General features: G+C 35.4%; 2 protein-coding genes across 2 annotated transcripts; both read right to left on the bottom strand.

The window, feature by feature from the left end:
• Window positions 1-394: 394 nt before the first annotated feature.
• On the bottom strand, window positions 395-1327 carry Or5m3 (olfactory receptor family 5 subfamily M member 3). The gene has a single exon (XM_005331611.2). The coding sequence runs from the start codon at window positions 1325-1327 to the stop codon at window positions 395-397; it is 933 nt and encodes a 310-aa protein (XP_005331668.1).
• A 10826-nt stretch (window positions 1328-12153) lies between these two features.
• On the bottom strand, window positions 12154-13134 carry Or5m8 (olfactory receptor family 5 subfamily M member 8). The gene has a single exon (XM_005331610.2). It carries the CDS (start codon window positions 13132-13134, stop codon window positions 12154-12156), a length of 981 nt encoding a protein of 326 aa, XP_005331667.2.
• Between the last annotated feature and the right edge of the window lie 8650 nt (window positions 13135-21784).

Here is a 21784-nt window from a genome sequence, read left to right as displayed (position 1 = left end):
AAAACTGGCCTAAATATATTATTGTTTTCCAAAACAAATTAGTTTTTGACAGGGAAAAATGAACATTTCACAAACTCATCAGGAGCTCATTTGAAAAAGAAAAAAAGTGTATTAGATACAGCTAAATATAATTAGATGGTGATTTTAAGTAGTTCACACATAAACTTTTGTGCAAGTGATCTTTTCAGTTTGTCACTTTATTACTTTTGAACTAATATTGAATGTGCTCATCATCAAGAACAGGTAAATCAACTGAAATTTTTAACAACTTTCATTGCTTTCTGTTTTCCTTCTTCATCCACAAAAAAAGTCTTTGGATGCATGTACTAGGAAACTAAACAATGGAAAACAAAATCTAGAAATACTGGGAAACAAAATCAACTTCAACATTATTTTAATTCATTAAAGATGCTTTGTTAATCAGTTTGTTCATGGCTTCTTTAACATCCTTGTTCCTGAGACTGTAGATCAAAGGATTCAACATGGGGATCACTGTGGTGTAGAACACGGCCACCATCTTCCCCTGCTCCACGGACTCCTCTGTGGGACGTCTGAGATACATGAAGATCAGAGTACCATAAAATATGACCACAGCCGTCAGATGGGAGCCACAGGTGGAGAAGGCCTTGCGCCTCCCTTCTGCTGAGTGCATTCTTAGAATGGCAATGAGAATAAATAGATAAGAGATGATCACTACAGTCAGGGAGTATGTGAAGTTGATGCCTGCAAGTATGATCATTGTGTATTCTTTCACGAAGGTCCCAGCACAGGCCATTTTGATGAGAGGAGGATCTGCACAGTAGAAGTGGTTGATCTCAATTTTCCCACAGAAGTACAAGCCATATGTCCACAAAGTTGCTGCCAGACTGGTCAGAAAACCATATACATAAGGGAAGGAAATCAGGCGGATACAGACGACCCTTGACATCTTGCTGCCATACAGCAGAGGGTTCCCAATCGCCATGTATCTATCAAAGGCCATCACAGCAAGAATAAAGATTTCTACGTGGACCAGGGCAATAAAGAAAAAGCACTGAACTAGACAACCAGCATAAGAAATAGTTTTTGTCTTTGATAACAGGTTTTCTAACATCTTAGGGGTAACATTGGAAGAAAACCACACATCAACAAATGACAAATGGCTGAGAAAAAAATACATGGGGCTGCTTAACTGTGGACTGATCTTAATTAATATAATCATTCCAATATTACCCAACACAGTGATAATGTAGACCATGAGAAAAATGAAGAAGAAGAGAACTTGCCATTCCTGACGGTTGGTTAATCCCAACAAAATAAATTCTGTCACATCGGTGAAATTCAGCATTTTATCAATGAGTTATAAATCTCTGTAAAATTAAGTAAATTAAAGAGATGTGTTAATGTAACTAAGTGCTTTCAAAGACAAGAATATATTGTTACAGGTTTATAATGTAGGCAGCAATTGGAAGAAAGATTGACAGTTTTGGGGGGATCCAGAAGCATTGTAGGAAGGGTTATTGGATAATTTGGAAATTTATTCCCAAAGACATAATGTATGATGTAAATGTCTTATAGAAATGTTTTACAAGTTATATTCATATGAAAACAACAGTAATTTGAATTAACATAATAGACATTATTGAGAAAATAATCCATATATTTACAAAATATTGTATTGGCTAAGCAATATGTACTCTCCAATATCTTAAGAAATACAGAAGCTACCTAGTAGAACTAAGTTGTGAGGAGTTCTATAAGGAAGAAATCTGCTACATTTATTTTTCATATTTTACTTATAATTTACATGCATTCAGGTTTATGTATATTATTTTTTAAATTTAACACATATATATATATATATATATATATATGAGGTGAGAGATTCCATTTACTTCAGTGAACATTCACAGTCTATAAAACACGAAGTGTAAATCTATTTAATAAGAACCTGACAAAACTTCTCAGCAGAACAATGGATGTGTTGGAAATTGGAATCTGGATGGTGTCCTACTTTCTAGTTGTTAAATATCATGTCTAGAGTAAATAATTATCCCTAATTTCTTTTCTTAAATTCCAGGATTATACATTGTTCTATCATAATCTGATGGACCATATTCAAAATTATCACTGTTTAGCTACTATCTAGGAAAGACAGAATGCATGAAAACTGGAAAATCTCATTGTCATGAAATTAAGTGACTCCTACCTACAATGATAATTCACAACTTTTCACTAACTCTGGCTAGAACAAAAATTTGCCCCATATAGAAGGGAAAGATACCAGCCAAAAGAAGTAGACTGACTCTCTATGACCCCATTGTGTCCAGCAAATTAAAGAAAATGCAAGGTATGAACTAGTGAATAAATATTCAATAAAAAGTTAAATATACCTAAAGTTTCTCAATTTTAGAAAAAACTACCTTAGAATACTGTTATATTTAGGCTGCAAAATCTAGTACAAAGTTATGCAAACTGTTTTTAAAATTTCTGGATTCATCCCTGAGGAGATATTAGAGGCACATGAGCAGATCATACATGCTGTCTGATACAACAGATCATAATTGCTGCATGTTTGGGGCTGAGTTTCTATATTTTGTGTAATTTTTAGAGATTAGCACTAGAGGAATTATTATCTGGAGAGTCTGATATGATTATGTGGCACCTAACATGATCCAACATAAACAAATGGCACACAAAAAAAACTGGTTGATGATTAACCAGGTTATGGATAACAAAAGGAAAATCACAGAAAACCTGGATGTTAGCTCTGACCCAGAGAATATGAGATTTGCAAAGTAGTAGAGAGTTTAGGACTTCAAGAACACTTATGGGATTTCCCCACATGCTAAGGCACAAATTTATTCATAACCTCCCCTCATTGATCACTCTGTTCCAAACCAAATTGCCCATAAATGTGGAGTTTTTGATCAGGTCATGTATAAAGCAATATTATGTATTCCAGTTAAATATTTCTGTTTCTGTTGTCAGACTTGATTGATTATACAATTCAAGTGTTACTTTATGAACGTGAGCATGTTTTATTCTTATTTAGCTTTGGATCAGGTTTAATGATAATGATATTGAGGAATTATGATAGTCATAATCATGATGCACATTTTTGTGGATTCATAAATATAAAAGTTAATATTAACAATTAACATATAATAAACATTCAAGGAATAATTATTAAATTCACTTCATCTATCATTTATAAACTAGCTAATCTCTTTTGAAAATTCATCTTCCTTTTCTCGCTTTCATGCACAAGATATACGGAATCACTAAAGTATCATTACAAAGAATAAAATGAAATCTATGAAACAAGCTTCATCTGATGAATGCATTTTTTTACCAACCTGAGATTGATGAGAAATACTGCCATTAAGAATCCAGAGTTGGTTGAGAGCAGTCGCAAGTACCCATAATCCCAGTGATTTGGGAGGCTAAGGTAGGTGGATCACAAATTCAAATCCTGCTTCAGCAATTTATCTAAGTCCTAAGCAACTTAGTGAGACCCTGTCCCAAAATAAATCATAAGAAGGGCTGAAGATGTGGCTCAGTGGTTAAGTGTCCCTGGGTTTAATCCCCAGTACTTTCCTACCCCTCCAAAAAAGAAAGAAATTCAGAGTTGAAAAGAAAACACTAAACTACAAAATCAGAGGTGAAGGTCAAACAGAAAGGGAAACTGGAAGTCGTCTACAAGAGAATGTTCTTTTAAATGTTTGCCTTTGAAAACAATGGAGCAATTAAGAATTTTCTGTTAAGAATGACCCTGGAGAAGTACATCTCTAGAGGAAAAGTCAGCTGATTACATTTTTTTAATCATCAATTTATACAGTATTTTTCCCCCAAGTTCCAATAATTCTGTGTGGCCTCTGTTTGCTCTCTGTTGCAATGTTGTGAAATATGACACTGGGTAATGAATAAAGATAATGGATTATCCATCTCACCATTCTGTAGGCTGTGAGATTCACGGTTAGGAGCTGCATTTGGTGAGGGCCTTTTTGTTGGTAGAGACTCTGCTGAGTACTGAGGCCTCTCTGGGCATCACATGGAAACAGGGGTGCAGATGACAGGAAGCCAAATTGGCTTTATGAAAGACCACTGTCCAGATAACCCACAACCCCTTAGTCCGTGAGTAAATTAACCCATTCATGAGGGCTCTGCCAATCATGAATCACTTTTTAAAATACCAACTGCTTCCATGTTGGGAGCCGCTCTGGAAATATACACCCTTAAATCCTGAGAAGAATAAAAGACTGAGTGAAGGTCCATATTATGTATCTTAAAAAGGTGAGCTTAAATTTATAAATCTCCCAAAATTTACCAGAAAGACAAGAAAAATATTTTGAAGGGGAAGGAAGGAATTTGTTTTTGTTTTTGGACTATCCAATTAAGATGGCTAGCCCTCTGGATTCTGGGCATCTTCTAGCTTATCCCAAACAGTATAAATGTTTTGAGCTAATTTTACTAGCAATAATTTTCTATGTTCCATTTATTCATGGACCAAGGAATTGATAGTTCTTCATAAAACTACCATGTATTTGCCACGAAAGTACAAATTGGAAAAATATCATCATTTCCCAACTGCTCTCTTGCCGCAGTCCGGCTGCAGCATAATAACCGGGGGGTGACGAATAACTTGTGTACGTTGATGCAGCAGGAATGGAAGCCGTTTATTGTAGGACAACAGAGCTATTTATACATTTTGCACAGCTTATCTTAGTTAGCATAAACTAGATACATCAGTCAACCAATAAGGAATCTCAACACTTAATGGCTCACTTTTGTTACTTTTCAAACCACTCCCTCTGGCATTTTGCCAGGCACCATCCAGACTTGTTTACGAACTCTAACATTTCTCTGGCAAAATACCACCTGTTATTTTGCCTTGTTTACATACCTTAACACTCTCTGGTGATGCACACTGGCTGAGAAAGAGACAACAAGATTAACAACTTGGATGTCTCATTTGTTACATTAAGGTTTATATTACATTAGGAACAAACACGGAATATTTTGTTAACCGTAAAATTATTAAAAACCTTTGTTCAATTCCAAGCTGTACTCTTTAGTAGATTTGTGACCTTGGGCCGGTTAATTTATATCCTTTGATGCAGTGTCTTCATGAGTAGATGGAGATAATTTGAGTATACCTTGGTGTTATTTTGAGGACTGACTTAAGATAATTTGACAGGAAAGGATGCACTAATGAAAATCATAAATTGTATATTCTAGTATTGACTCTTTTAACAATCTTTATCAGATGAGGTTCAACTTCCCTATTTCTAACAATTAAAAGTAAGTTGAATCATGCAACTACAACAATGCCAAGGACAAAAAGATGTTACTCCTTTAACTGTGATCTTGTAAGAGAAACTGAGGGGTAACTCTCTAACACAGTCTTTATACTGCAGGGGGAGCCACATCCTTTTCTTTACCTGCTTTAAGATAATTACCGCCCATTTATGTGAGAAGCCTGTGTATATCCTCAGTCTATTCTCTTCATGCACTCCACAGAAGCATTTTTTTACAGCTTCATTTATTTATTTAATGATTAGTAAACCTTATATATTTGTAGGGACATTTTACCTACTCCTTTTTCACTTAAGGTGAATATAGTTGCACAGAATTTGTAAAAAAAAAAAATCATATTTGTTTCAAGCACTTAAATGCTGAGTGTATCAGTAAATCAGGCCAGATGAGATGTCTTCAGCTCCAAGAAGATCTCAAATTTTAGTATCTGTTTAATGGTAAATTTACATAGGAAAATAGAAGAAGCACAAACTTTTTATACCCTAATGAAATCCACCTATATCCTCTATAGCTCAGTCTTTGGTAGGATATACGGAGGCTAAAGAACTACCACCCAGATTATCCAGAATTCCCATGCTTAAAAATGAAAGTTTTGCATCTTGGAAAAACCAGTGGTGCTAGACAAACCCAGAGAGGTGGTCACTCAGCAAAGGGTCAGAGTTCATTATTATAATTGCCAGTTCTTACAAACGACTTCAGAGTTCTGTTTGTAACACTGCAGATAACTATACAAAATGAAATGCAGACCTATCTTGGTTAATATTTATTTTTTAGGTGTAGATGGACACAACACAATGTCTTTATATATTTATGTATTTTTATGTGGTGCTGAGGATGGAACTCAGGTCCCGCCCTTGCTAGGCAAGCACTCTACTGCTGAGCCACAATCCCAGCCCTTTTATTATTCTTTTGTTACTCAAAATTCTAACCGAGAGAAAGAAAGTGAGAGGTTGTCTAGGTTTTGTTAATTACTCCAAGTGAAAGTTAGATAAATTCTAAAGAAGAGATGATGATTGTGTGCATTATTATCAGAATTATTTGCAACACAGACATGGATGGCAAGCCTTCAGTTTTCTTGTTGTTGTTTGTCTTGTTTTTGTTTTTACAGTGGTAAGAATTGAACCCAGGACTTGGTTTTTTCATAGGGTCTCCCTATTAATCCACAACCACCTAACATATAGAAGAGAGAAAGAATCTGGTCATCTCTACCAGCATGGGATTATTTATTAGCATCTTTTGGACAAGAAGGCTTCTTCATGAATAACAGGCTTTGAAAACATATTTCTGGTACTGTGTCTGTGTCCCTAAATGCATAACAGGTTAATTCATTGACTCTCTATGTATGAGACAGAGACAGGAACTGTGAACGTCTAGAGCGTTCGGGTCCCTGGGTAAGGGTCGGGAAATCACCGGGACACAGGGGATGCAGAGCCAAGGCAGCAATTGCAACTGCATGCTGAGGTTTATTTGTAAGTTTCTTTTATATTCTTCTTCTAACAAAGCAAGTGATTCTTCAGTAACACTTTGCCCACATTGCCCAAATATCATGCCTCAGCGGGTACACAGAGCTAAATTCAGATTGTTCCTGTCTATTTGATAAGTACCCTCTTAAAGTTCTTTGTAGACATTATCTAATTCCCTGAGGATGTATTTTTTTCATTAGAATGTACTGTTTCAAGGACAAGTATGCAGGAAGCTTCTTCCTCTTGGCCAAACCATGCAGAACTTGTGGCTTGCGATAAGGGGAAGAGAACTTTTCCTCCTCCTAGCTGAGGCTTGCCTCAGCTGACCTAAATCACAGCCACAGCTCTTGCAAAAAGTCAGGCCTGAGGGAGCTAAACTCTGCACACTTAAACTCCAACAAGGAACATTTAAAATAACATTTTTGTTGTTTTTTAATCAATATTTTATCATTCATATTCACTTTCTTTTTTGATTTATAATGATGAATGTATTTGAACACCTGTTCCACCAGTTTCTCCCGATTATTTTTATTTTTTATTGGTTCTTTTTAGTTATGAATAACATTAGGATTCAAAATGAATTATTAAGGCTTGGAATATAATTTATTCTGACTCAGTCCCTAGTATTCCCCTTTTCTTCTCTTCTTCTCTCCTCCTTGTTCCCTTCATTGTGCTCTACCAATCTTTCTGCTATTTACCTTTAAAACTTTTTAGTGGGTTATTTCTTCGTCGACATACATGATGATGAAATTCACTGTGATATGTTCATATCTGCACATAGAAAAGTTAGGTCAGATTTATTCCATGATTCTTTCCTTCCCTCTCCTCCTGAGTTCCCTTCATGTAGTCTAACTACCTTTCTCTTATTTGGATAAATCCACCTTTCCCTTTCTCTTTGTTTTTTTCTCTACCTTTTAGTAACAAGAAATGTCTTTAGTGTGGAAACAGAAATACAACTTGTGGTCACCACTGACCCCATTCATAATAGACTTCCACTGACTATCCTAGCAAAATCTCTCCAATCTCACCTCCTAAAACCATCCAAGAGTATTCTCTTTCAATTCTGAAATACAAGGACAGCAGAGAGATTTGTTGCTGACATTATAAAAACACAGAGACCCTCCTTGAGCATGAACCCACCTGTGTGTGAAGAAGAAATGTTCTTGGAAACATCCTATCTCCCAGCATTAGTGGAGAATTCAGAAGAGTTTATAAAGATTGAGTTTCCCACTGTGGGGCTTTCTCACTGGAGAATATTGACAGAAACTCAAGGCAGCAATTAAATGCAACATATTGCATCATCATTAATGAAAATTAATCTCAAGAGCAAAATAACTCTCAGCAGAATTAGATTTTTAAAAGATAAGGTCTATAAAAACTTGAGATTTTGCTTTCTCCCTATTTTAACAATGTTTTTCTGAATCTTGGAAAATTGTGAAGCATTTATTTGGGGAGCATCTTGCTTTCCCATATAATAATAATATCAGTATTGGATACATTACTTTTTTTTGGCTAGTGGGTGCTGGAGATTGAACCCAAGATGTTTTACCCCTGAGCTACATCTGTAGTCCTTTTATTTATTTATTTTTTATTTGTTTTGAGACAGAGGGTCTCACTAATTTGCTTATCACCTTGATAAATGTCTGACACAACATATATTTGAAATAACCTCCAGCTTACAATAGGAAAACACAAAAACATTCATTGTATTGGTGAAGAAATTAGTTTTTTTTCTTTTTTCAGTATGAAAGACCTAGTTAAACATGAGAGACTAACAGAGGATACATTTCCCATACACATGTCAGTGATGAACCCTTAATGGGCATCTACTTGTCCAAAATGATTAATATACTTCTTTAAAACCTATCTTATTTCCTAAATTAACATTGATAATGAAGAGAAGAACAATATAACTTTACCTCCACCCATGAATTCATAGTGGAACAGACTTTCATGGCCAGAGAAAACAAGCTAGATAATAACTGATTCAAAAACAGTAGCTAAGGGGGTCTTGTTTAAATAGTATCTGAACCAAAAGCCTTTCCTATAGTTTGGGAAAATATCCCCTAAAAGTCCTTGACTTTGTGCCTTGGCCATGGTATAATTTGAAGTTGGTGGGAATTTTAAGAGAATGAGCCTGGTGAGGGAGATTCCAGTCCTCCAGGGAATGATCTTGAATGGGTATTGGGACCCCTGTCCCTTTCTCTTTCTTTCTTTCATTTTTTTTTTCCATGGGGGAAACTATTTGGTTCCATCTCACACTCTGCCATGATGTGCTGGGTAGGCCTAAATGCAACCCCAAACATGGACTGGAACCTCTAAAACTCTCAGTAGAAAGAAAATTTTTTACTTTATAAGTTGATCTCAGGTGTTTGTTACAGTAACAGAAATCTGACTAACTCTGCCATAAATCTTAGCACAAATAAAGGAGAATAGTCACAGGATTCCAAAAGGCAGGAGGTTAAAAGGAAGAGAAAATATAGTCACAGATTCTTCTGTCCTATCTTCAGGTACAATCTTGGAACAGATAAGCAGCTATGTCCACTTAGTGAAGATCTGGTAATAAAGGCATTTCATTTGTGTGGAATCTCTATTCTGTCATTTGGGCAAATGAGAAAAACTGAGAAACCCTTCTGCATTTTCAATGTCTTTAATGCAACAATGCTTAATAGTTTAATGAGAAATAGTTTGATTTCCTTCAATAGTTTTGTTCTTTTTAAAACTCTATAGAAAATTAATTCTCTAGTAAGTAAATGTTACTGATAAAAGATATAGTTATTTTTGCAAATTGGCATGTAAATAGCTGTTTTATTATCATGTTTCCAGATTCTACCCACTTAAAAGAGAAAAGTTGACGTGCTTAACAAGTATAATTTAAAAATTTATTGACAGTCCTTTGCAAATGTGGTGGATAAGAACTTCATTGTAGAATCCTTGTGTTGAAAATGGAATTTACATTGCAGTTTTCCATAACAATAACATATTGATAAATTGTACCTCTCCTTACAAAATTGTTTTCAACCCAAAGGCTTACTTATTAAATTAATGGAACCTACTATTGATTTGTATCAGTATAACAAAATGGTGATCATTATCACATATAGACTGTTGCCTTTATCCATTCCATAAACTTTTATAAATCAGGGCTAGACAAAGGAGAAACATCAGACTTGGTACTTAGAATAGCTAACACAACCCCTCTGCCACCTTCTGCTTCTCTTACCCTTGGAAGAATTTAACCTAAGACCTCCCAAAAGTGAGACTTCTACATATAATTTTTAGAAGTTTGTATAATGTGATGCTCAGATTAGACAAGTACACTAATTATAACTCTTTCTTCATTCTTGGGTGTGAACATCTTTACACCAAATTGTTTTGCATTCAAGAAGCACCCTGTTATGATAATAGTCCATGAAAACAAGTTCTCTCCTCTGCACAGATTATGGTTGTATTTTGCCTTTATTGCTAGGACTCTTTCAACCAGTGGAGAAACTAAGTAAGAAAATTAAGGTGAACAGTTGCTTTTCACTGAAATAACATTAGCCATCTTGACCATTTGCCAGTATCCTCAGGGAATGTTGTAATTTTCTTGAGTTCGCACTGGAATCCCACATACTATGATGGTGAATAAAACCGGGGAAAGATAAGATTCATAGAAAGTAACTTGCTTGCACTGGAATGAGCGTCCTGCTGGAAATGCTTTATTGTTGATTTATTTAGGTATCTGATTGGCTTCCATTTTCTAAAATGTAATAAATATATTTTTATGTGTGTCTTGTTTATTCTTGATTTCCAGTTTGCATGAAATTTCCCTATAATCCACATGGATCAAATGATTTAAAAACCTATAATAGGAAAAACTATCTCCTTGTTAACAGCTCTGCAAAAAAGTAGAATCTTTACAGGAACAAAGAGAACTTCTGTGGAGAAGTGTGGAAATTATATAGAGTACCCATTTCATTTGAATTTACAGGGAGAGCATCATAGTTTATTAGAATTTAGGGGTAAGGTACCAAAGGAAAAGCAAACTGAGACACAATTTTTAACTCTATAAAAATCAAGTTGTGCAGGAAGAGAATGACAATCAGAGTATTATTCATAATATGAATGACAAGCACTAGTATTAATCATGCTAATATTTATAGTATTAACTGGATTATTTTTCAGATGTTATGAATGACATATCCATAGTAATTTTAGCAATAAATACTGACTTAAACTAAATTCCAATATGACTCTATCATAAAGATAAAGAAACAGATGTGGTATATATGAGGCAGGTATACAGGATTATTGCAAAAATGCTAATACTTCACCATTATTTTAAAAAATGCCAACAAATCAGCTGGGTTCAGTGGTGCATATCTGTAATCCTAGCATCTTAGCAGGCTGAGGCAGGATGATTATAACTTCAAAGCTAGCCTCAGCAATTTAGCGAGGCCATAAGCAATGTAGTGAGATCCTGTCTTTAAAAAAGGGGAAAAAAAGACTGAAAATAGTGCTTAGCAGTTCAGCACCCTTGGGTTCAAACTCCGGTTTCAAAAAAAAAACAAGTACATAACTAAAGGTGGGCTAATTCCCAAAGGAAATGACACAAAGCTGTTATGTGTATGGAATAAAGAATAGGATATAATTGAAACAGGAATTTTGATAAGCCATGTAATATGATTTGATATTTAAAACTATACACATGACTTTTACTACTTATTTTAAAAAATGTAATTTGAACTAAATACACATTTATATAAAATCACAAAAAAATAAAAGAAAGAAAAACATATCTCAAATGTAATTTTTTTAAACCTCTAAATTTTCATGATATACACTTCAATGTGTTACAATTTTTTCTAAGTAATATTGCATGCAGCAAAGTAGAATATTCTATGCTGGTGTTAACCACCAGCATTCTACGTTTCCATTATGAGCTGACTGAGAATTTGTTCATGTCTTCGGACTGCTCAGCCACTGTCTTAAATTTTGCAGCTCACCATGAAGCAGAAGAAAAGACCATCTGCAGAGTGTGCTCACAAACACACACTCAAGTGAGAGGTGACACGTGAATTCTAATCTAAATCATTTTCCAGAAATAGCCACATGATCCTAGTTAATCCGTGGGGCTAGAGTCACAAAGCTGTCCTGTGCACAAAGGCAGAGAACTTGAAATAACTGGTGCAGGATGAATGGCAATTACAAGTAGGTAAAATGTGTAATCAAACTTTATTCCTTGTGTTTTTATTTTAGAAAAGAATTAAAGTTTGAAACACTGCAGTGTTCTCCATTCATGTATCATATATGTATATGTGTGTGTATGTATATACACACAATTATACATACAATTTTTGCCATCAAACTTTGCCATCAATTCTGTCCTGTGACTTAAGAAAACCAAAATCTAAAAAAATCCTTGAGAAGAAAAGAAATGTGAATTTTTCTTTAGGAAAATGTTTTTTCTCTTTGACAGCTCTTTGGCTAATGCTTCTTTCACCTCTTTATTTCTAAGGCTGTAAATCATGGGATTCAACATGGGGATTATTGTGGTGTAAAACACAGCCACCATTTTTCCCTGTTCCACAGACTCCTTGGAAGGGGGTCTGAGGTACATGAAAAAAAGTGTCGCATAGAATATGATGACAGCTGTCAGATGGGAACCACAGGTGGAGAAAGCTTTGTGCTTGCCTTCTGTGGAGCCAATTCTCAGGATAGCAGGAAAAATATAAAGGTAGGAAAAAATAATGATGAGCAGAGAAAGGGAAAGATTGCACCCAGCCACAACACACATTGATGTTTCTTTGTTGTAGGTGTCTGAACAGGCCAGCTTAATCAGTGGGGGGTCAGCACAGTAGAAGTGATCGATTTCGTTGGGGCCACAGAAGGACAGCTGGTAGGTCCACATGGTCTCCATCAGGCCTGTGAGTGCTCCGTATACATAAGGCACCACGACTAGGGCCAGGCACACATTCTTGGACATTTTGCTGCCATAAAGCAGAGGGTTGCAGATGGCCATGTACCTATCAAAGGCCATCACAGCCAGGATATAGATCTCAACGTGAACCAAGGCAATAAAAAAGTAGCATTGTACCAGACAAGCAGGATAGGAAATGGTTTTCTTCTCCGAAAGAAAAATTTCCAGCATCTTTGGCGTCACATTGGAAGAGAAGCACAGATCCACCAGGGATAAGTGACTCAGGAAGAAGTACATGGGCGTGTGGAGCCGGACATTGACCCGGATCAGTACAATGATGCCCAAGTTCCCTGCCACTGTGACCATGTAAACGGCCAGAAACAACACGAAGAAGGGAATCTGCAATTCCAAGCGGCTGGTGAGTCCCAGGAGAATGAACTCAGTCACTGAGGTCAAGTTTCTTCTCATCATTCCCTTCAGTGAGAAATGAGAACTTTAGATCAGTACCAGCAGTTCTTTTAAAGAGTGCCAACACCCCTAAGTCTTAGAACTTGCTTTGTTTTCCTTTCCTACATGTTTTAATTTTTGTATGACTTTGTTTTGTCTCAGGAGACACTAGAATGGGTGGTTTAATTAAAACAGAATGAAATTAAACATCAGTAAAAATCCAGACTACTAGATACCAATCACTTTGATTTCAGGTCTTTTTCCTCTTCTAATTGGTCTCTCATTTCTCTTTGTCTATTAATGTTCTTAGTGTGGAACTATTCTTCTTAACCATATCCATTTGTACTGTGTCTACCTTTCAGTTTTCAGATTTTATCACTCAGTGTGAATAAACAAATGAATACACATCCCTTATCTCAGTGAATTTTCCAGATTACTTAACTAGAAAGAGAAAATTCTACCAGAAGTTCTTTTTTCTTAATAACATTTATTTCCTCTATACCATGCCAAATAAAATCTCTTAGGTTCTTTTAATAAGGGTACCCAGTGACAAAGATAAATCTTAGTTCATTCCTTGTAAGATACCAAAAAAAAAATCAGCATGTCATATTTTAGAATGATTACCTACTACCTTGAGGGGAAAACATGGAAGAAATAGAAACACTTGAAAAATCATATAATTACGTATACTAAAGAAAAGCTTTGGAATGTCTTCTAACATTCTCCCATTTAATTCAATAAACTTCAGAAACTTTTCTGAGTATCAGACCTAAATAAGGGAACAGAAAAACTTAGTTCTGCCTATTAGTCTATAGTCCTGAGAACTGAAATAGACTAGCAAAGCAAGGATCCACCAGGGTTTGACAGAGTTGCAGCTGGAAGCCAGCTCTTCCCCAATAGCCATAATCAAGTTTGCTCCTCAGAGCCAAGCAGGTTCCTCTAGGACAGCTCTAGAAGGGAGAAAGGAAGGAAGAAAAGGAGGGAGGGAGGGAGGGAGTGAGGAAGGGAAAGGGAAAGAAAGCAAAGCAACAAAGAATAATAACAGCAGCAGCAATAACAAAAATGGCAATAATTTCCTTTTTCTTTTCTTATTCTAAACTAGATTTGCTATAGTCAAAGGGAAGATTCTGGGCAAGAGAAAGTGATGAGAGAGAGAGTGTGCAAATTTTATCCACCCCTGTATGAGATAGGCTTGTCCACTTTCCCGGTTTCTGCTTCCCTGGATGTGATGGAGACATCCTGCCAAGCCATCCTGGATCATATGGCTGAAAACAAATCTTTACATAGGGCAGAAAAACAAGATTGAGTAGGTTGGAGCTTCTAAACTCTTGGGGGAACTGAAGTGACATACTAGCTCAGAATTTTGTATAAAGGAGAAATACATTTCTAACTTCTTTCAATGACTATTATTTCATTTTGGTCTACAAAAATTGAAACTCCTATCCAAACAACACGAACACCTTAGGATCAGCACTCAAGGTTACTCAAAGGCTGACTGCCTCTAAGGTAATGATATGAAGTGATCATTATTAGTTTGAATCTAATTAGTCCCTCAGTTATTATGCCAAAGGAGTATAGCATGCCTTAAAAAGTGTTATGATAATGTTTTAATAATACTGAGGTCAATCACTTTTTAAATTGCCTGAAACTTTTCCATCCATTTCAGGATATTTAGAAATAGGGAATGTTCACAAATACACAGACACATATAATAGTGCAACTTTATGGAAAACATGGGAAAGATAGATATTATTTGCAAGAAAATAAAATAATTGAAATTGAAACAATAGACCATTATACTCCTTTCATTCTCCTCCTGCAGAAGATTTTTATCTGGCAATTTTATTACATTGAATCTCCATCTTCATAATACCTCTCTTGTTTCTCTTCCTCTCCAATATCTTACCTCCACATTTCTCTCCTGAAACAACTCTAACAAATTTCTATTTTTTTTTACCATATCATTCTAAGCCTTCCACATTTTACTCACTTCTAATCTCAAGTTCGCTACAAGTCCATTTTAGCCTTATGTGCAGATTTAGCTGTTTTCCAAACCTAAAAAGCTTTTCATGTAATAGAAACTTTCATCTTTACAAAGATGATAGACACACCTCTCCCCACTTCTCCCTCTCTCCCTCCCTCTCCCCCTCCTTCTCTCCTTTATCTCCCTTCCCTCTCACTCTTCTTCTATCTACTTTGCCCTTGTACATATGTGAAAACTCTCCCGGATTTTATATGTTATCTGTATACACACACACATATATATATATCAAACATGTAAATATATGTTCATATATGTACAAATGCATCCCCTTCCTTGGAAAAGTTCGGTTAAGCTATTTTGGTGCTCTCCATAGCCATGAAAATCATTTTGTCCTAAAACATTTTTAGCAACCTCAGCACTTACATTTATCTCAGAAAATCAATTCAAAGTTATTGGAAAGTTGACAGTTTTGACTTTAAAAAACACAACTATGTTGCATATTATCTCTACATTTGTAGACAACTCACCTAACTTTTATGAACTGTAGTTTTTCTTACCATAAACTCTTATTGCAGGGATTTTCTTTGACATTTAAAAGCTACAATGTAGGTGAAGTACTGACATCATGAGAAGTACATAAAACCATCACAGGAAATTTCAATTTAATCTCAAGCATAAATTTTCAGATTCTGTGCATTGGTACCACAAAGATAAAAAACACTCCTCCTTTCTTTGCCGTCATCTAACTCTTTCTAAGCAAGCACTCATTACTATCAAGTAAGTGTTTAGAATCCACGTTTAAATAAGGACACTTTGGCTAGTTACTAACAGAGCAAATAGCCCTCTACCTATAAAGATGTAGAGAAAGCCAAAAGGCCTTCAAGGATAAGTGAGGGACATTTACTTGTTTTCATAAGGTTGATTTCTTTTCCCTATTGCATTTAATTTTTTTTTAAATGAAGTCATCAATCCCACCAATTAAAAGTTCCCTGAAGATAGCTCAGGGACGTTCACCACGGGAGTTAGGAATGACTTAAGCATCTCTTCTGTCTTCTCCAACTCCCTTGGTAATGAACTTAACTTATTGCTTGCTCTGCATTACTGAACACTGTTGTACCTCACTATCTCCAGTACTCAACAGTAAGGGCTGCGTTCAAAAACAAATAAATGAAAAATGTTACCCATTTCACTTGGTCCCCAGTATAACCTGAGCATTTCCCACCATGCAGTATCATTGGAGAGAGGCAACATTCATTTCAAATCAACAGTTGTGGGTATTTTAGATTTTTTTTCTTATTTCATGTTTTTTTTGTTTTGTTTTGTTTTAAGAAAATGAATGTAATAGAAGAAATATAAAAAACGCAAGGCAAAAAAAGATGATTTCTTTAATTCCTTATTTCCCTAGGCCAGGATCTACCTTGTATAGATATGAAATTTCTTGTGGTAAGGTATTTTTAATATATCTGATTAATAAAGTAATCAATTTTCATAAACAATATATTCAGCATTTTTTAAGACTAATGTTATTGGAAACATTAAAATCTAAGATAAATATTTTAAAGCCTTCTATATTGATGGACTTGAGTCTTATTGAAGATAATCAATTTTTTCCAAATTTGAAAAAGATATTAAGTGAACTGGCTGAGAAAAGAAAACAGATATGACTACAAATCTATCTTTAATCACTAAGTTGTCTTTCCTTGATGTTAATTTATCAGATTTTATTATTAAATATTCACTAAAATGAATAAGAAATGCTTATGCTTTCCAGGCACATGAAAGGAATTTATGATACATTCATCACAGCATATAGCAGGAGAGAGAAGCAAGAAAACCAAAGTGGTTTTTGTTCCACTGAGTAATTCTGTTTTTGTAGTCTATTCCATTAATTTCAAGCAAATCTCTTCATCTTTAAAATATGAATGTGTACTATAGTTGATCCTAGGTTGTTTCTAATTTAAAACCAAACCCATAACTAGTGACTGTATGCAGGAGATTGGGAGATAACAACATGTGGTTTTACCCTGAGAGCTTAGTGAAACTCTACTCAGGGACAGCAGAGAGCTAGAAATCTTGGATAGGAATAAAAAATGGCCTGGGAAGGAGATTTACCTCAGTTGTGTTCTTTCCTGGGAGAATTATCCTGAAAGTCTTAATGAGAATTTTTTTTCCTATGTGCATACAAAACATTTTAGAAAATACTTCAACTGTTTCTTTTACCCTAGTTTCACAAGTCAAAAAACCAAGGTGGAGATTCTGCCGGCTGTTAAGAATGTCTGTTCTAATTCTGCATTACAAAGTTGGGGGCTGGATGGGTTCACCCTAAGATAGCTGTAAACTGAAACTCCACTGATCACCTGCCTTCCATAAGCTCTAAACTAGAGGACTATGGTGATATTTAGGTCTCCTGGAATTAGGGTTAGTTGAAATCCAGTCCCCAAATCCCCCCCTCTCAAATTTCATCATTTCCTTTTCCCAATACATGGTAAAAGGATCTTAGGTCTCTGTGGAAACCTCCACTTCATTCAAAAGGTTTGCATCAGTGAACTGATTTAACTCTGGAAACTGATTAAAGGGAAGAGAATCTTTTTTTTTTTAAGATTCAAGTTAGTCCTTTATTCAACAGACCTAAAAGTTTTCTGCCCTCACAAATTATGTAAGAATTTGGACTCTCTTGTGTTTCTTTTCTAGGAACACCATGTCTAAACGGCCAACACCATTGGTCTGAATAGTTCAGAGCATCATGATTTCCGCTTTGACTGTTTCCCATTACAGTCACCACATCCAGAATGCCTTTGGATATTGCCTGCTGTCACTTTGCCCCTTGCCACATCCTATTGCTTTGCTATTCTTACACTGATGTTTTCTAATTAAATGACTTTTTTTCTCACTCTAAAGTTTAAGAAGATCAATCATGGAACACTTAAAGGATGCTGGGACTCCACACAGGAGTTTACATCTCAAAGCATTGGTGAAGAATTTGTATTTTGAACTCTCCCAGTATCAATACGTAGGTCATAAATAGCAACTCCATTCTAGCATTCCAATCTCACTAAGACCTAAAATCCCTTTTTTGGTAATAAATCAAAGGACATCAGGCATTTACAATTCATGCACAATGGGTCATTTCACCCACATTTTAGTCAACCAATCCAAAAAAGTTGCAATGTTATAGTTTGGAGCTAAAAAACTGTTCCTGCATTAGGCAATATAAGAATGTGTAGAGGTGAAATGGCCAGTTTATGAAAGATACAAGTTTAATCAGTGGATTAATTGATTTGATGGGTTGATAATTTGAAAGAACTTCTAGGTGGCAATTCTAGGCAAGCAAAGCATGCTGGGAGGGTAGGTCAAAAAGAGCACAGTCTGAAATATATCTTCTCTCTCTCTCCTCTCCGTTTTCTGGGCTGCCGTGAATTGAACAACTTACCTCCGCCATGCCTTTCCACCATGATGATTTGCCTCCCCTTGGACCCAGAACAATACAGTGAATCAACTATGGGCTTAACTTCTGAAACTACAGGCCAAAATGATTTTTTCTTCCTCTATATTGTTATTTTCAGCTGTTTGACTCACGAAATAGAAAATACTTACAACCTTTCCTAAATCTCCAAGCTGCAACATTAAATTCACCTTCTATGCTTAGAGGGTCTACATCAATAAATTCATTCTGATCCTACTTTTTGTTCCTTCCATAATCCCACATCCTTAAGATCCATTTTCATATATGTTCTATAGATTTATACTTTTGTATAAATTATATAAATTGGAAAACACATGTAATTCTTTGGGGTATAACACACCTCCTCATGTGTCACACTGTGAACCTCACCTTCAGGGGCTTTCTGTGACCTGAGTCTAGTTACAGATTCAAAAACATAAAGGAGTGGCAAAGTGGGTCTTGAGGCTGATCATCATTTCCTTATTTGGCAAGAGGCTGCTCTTTCCTCAGAAAAGGCATTACACAATAATTCTTTGCATACAAAGGTAGAAAGACCAAAATCACAATGGTGAGAGGAACTGTAACTATTGGGTTGGGGATACCACTGCCACTGATGGTAGATGGGTAATTGCCACTGGAGCTGAGAAGAAGGCTTCTGTTGGAGATGGTGACATCAATTCTATTGGGAATTATGCATTTTTGCCAGTAAAAGAGGTAGAACCCCTCTTTTACTGGCAAAAAAAAAAAACAATTGGAATTTAGAATCTGAAAGTTCCCAGCTTATCAAGTTCTTTCCAAAATTTATTCCCATCCTAATTGGTAAGATCCTACTCAGTATTTATATAAATATGGAAATGGAGGCACTCCTTCAGGGCACACATAAAAACTCTTGGGTTTGACCTGAGCTCAAAGTCCTGAGCTCATCTTATTCTATCTCCACATTGTGAAGTGAAATCTGGAGTAAAAACTCAATGCTATTGTATTCTCTTTTTCCCCCAAAAGTGTTCAAAATCATGATGTACAGAGCAGCTTACCTCCTTGCATTTTAGTGGTTGGATAGAAGAATTGATTAGAAGTTTAGAAGTGGTTGATTAGAAGAATCCAAACCAGACAGTTTATACAAACAGTACAATTATTCAGGACAAACTATTCAGGAAATTAATTTTTAAAATTCTATTCCTCTAGAACTACTCCCTTTATTCCAAAATCATTGGCATTATTTGAGAGATAAAGAACCAATAAGAGAGATGCAGAACCAATAAGAGCAATGGACATGTATATATGTATTATATGCATGTATTTCATATATATACAGATATGTATATATATATATGTATATGTATAAATGTAAACATACATATATATGTGTGTATATGTGTATGTGTACATTATAAATGTACACATACATATATACATGTACATATACACATGTATATATATATGAAATACATGCATATAATACATATATATTCATATATACACAAAACTAATATATATATTTGTATGCATGTGTGTGCATGTGTGTTTACATATATGTTCTATATGTATGTGGAATTGGCTTATGCAATTATAAAGGCCAAGAAATTCAATGATTTTCCATCTAAAAACTGGACAATAATAAAAGCCCATGGCATGGTTCAGTCTGAGTCTGAAGACCTGGGACTTAGGACAACTTACTGTGTAAATCCTGATGCAACCTTAAGATCTAAGAGCCAGAATAAACAACTTCTGAAGATAGAACATGGTTGCTTCAGATCAAACAGAATCAAAAACTTGCCGTTCCTTTGTCTTTTTGTTCCTGGAAGTCCCTCAACAGACCAGATTAGGCCAACACACATGATGAGAAAGAGCTTCTTCAAGTCTACCAACTAATCTTATGGTTTCCTCCAGAAAAATATTCATAGACACCCCAAAATAATAGTTTGCCAATCATCTAAGAAACCATTAGCCCAGTGAAGTTCACACATAAAATTAACTCTCTCTCTCTCATTATTTTTTCCAGAATTGCATTCTTTCTTTCTTTTATTTGATGGTTCAGAGGAAGAGTCACAAACCTATACAGCAGATAGTATTTTAGTTTACTACTGATTCCTTCTATGAGATGCTATTACCACAATATAGTTATAAGATAGAATTTAAAAAAAAAAACAGGAAAAAAGAGAACGATTTTGCTAATTTACAAAATAGAAAGATTCCAAATTTGTTGGTAAAATGTAAATTTGGGAGTTGTATACACTCCTAAGGAATATTCTTGAGGTCCAACATGTTTTATAGTAAAATATTTTTTTTTAAAATCTGAGTAGCGGCAACCTGCAAAAACACAACAAAGGCCTCTGATATTGCTGAAGAAGGCAGCTATGATGCTAAACAAGTCTATGTGAAACCACACATACTGGCAAAGGCAGCCACGTATGTGTGGAGGACTCTAGACTCCGTGTTGTAACTGCATGGAAGGCAGATGACCATATGAATGTGATTGCCACAGATGCCCACAGGAATAAAACACCAAGTCAACAGGAATGCAAACATGTTATAGTGTTGACATAAACTGACTATAAAAAATAACTTCTCAAATAAAAAACTAATCAGAATTTGTGGTGTTGACCGATGAGTGAGGAGACAGACTGATGATGTGGTCTCCAAATGTGTGCCCAAGTCTTCCACAACAAGGAGAGTGCATAATGCAAACAATAAGACCAAGAAGGCGGGGTGCAATTCTGGACAAGTGGTCAACCTCAGGAAGCTAAATTCCTTCTCTCGAGTCTGGTTTATTCTTAACATTTCCAGATGAATTCTTCTGTTGAAAGGAAATAAAAGCAGACTAATTATATATGAATTATGCACATTTAATTTATTCATTTGAGATTATCCCTCAATGTTCCATATGTTTTACAGAAACATATCATCACCTTATAAAGGTAATATTAATTATCGATTGTAAGGTATCTTTGCATCTATCATTTTTTTAGGTAGCACAAACTATGTAAACTAAGCAAAGAAAGGAATTACTCCCAAAGCAGCTTTTCTGACCTTGTGGCATTTACACTGTCATAGAGGACACAGACATCCATTATATCTGAGGAAAGATAGCTGCAATAAAGGAAAATGTAGAAGGAATAAAAGAGGTGAAATAAAATTTTAGTAATGGTAAATAAGAAGCTAACTTTTACTGAGTAAATACTGTGCTGTCTCAAGTGCTTTTTAAGTATCAATTCATAGATTCTTCTACATTGCATCCCTAAGAGAAA

This window comes from Ictidomys tridecemlineatus, chromosome 4 (assembly GCF_052094955.1).
Source record: "Ictidomys tridecemlineatus isolate mIctTri1 chromosome 4, mIctTri1.hap1, whole genome shotgun sequence".
NCBI lineage: Eukaryota > Metazoa > Chordata > Mammalia > Rodentia > Sciuridae > Ictidomys > Ictidomys tridecemlineatus.
This window is presented reverse-complemented; position numbering and strand designations above follow the sequence as displayed.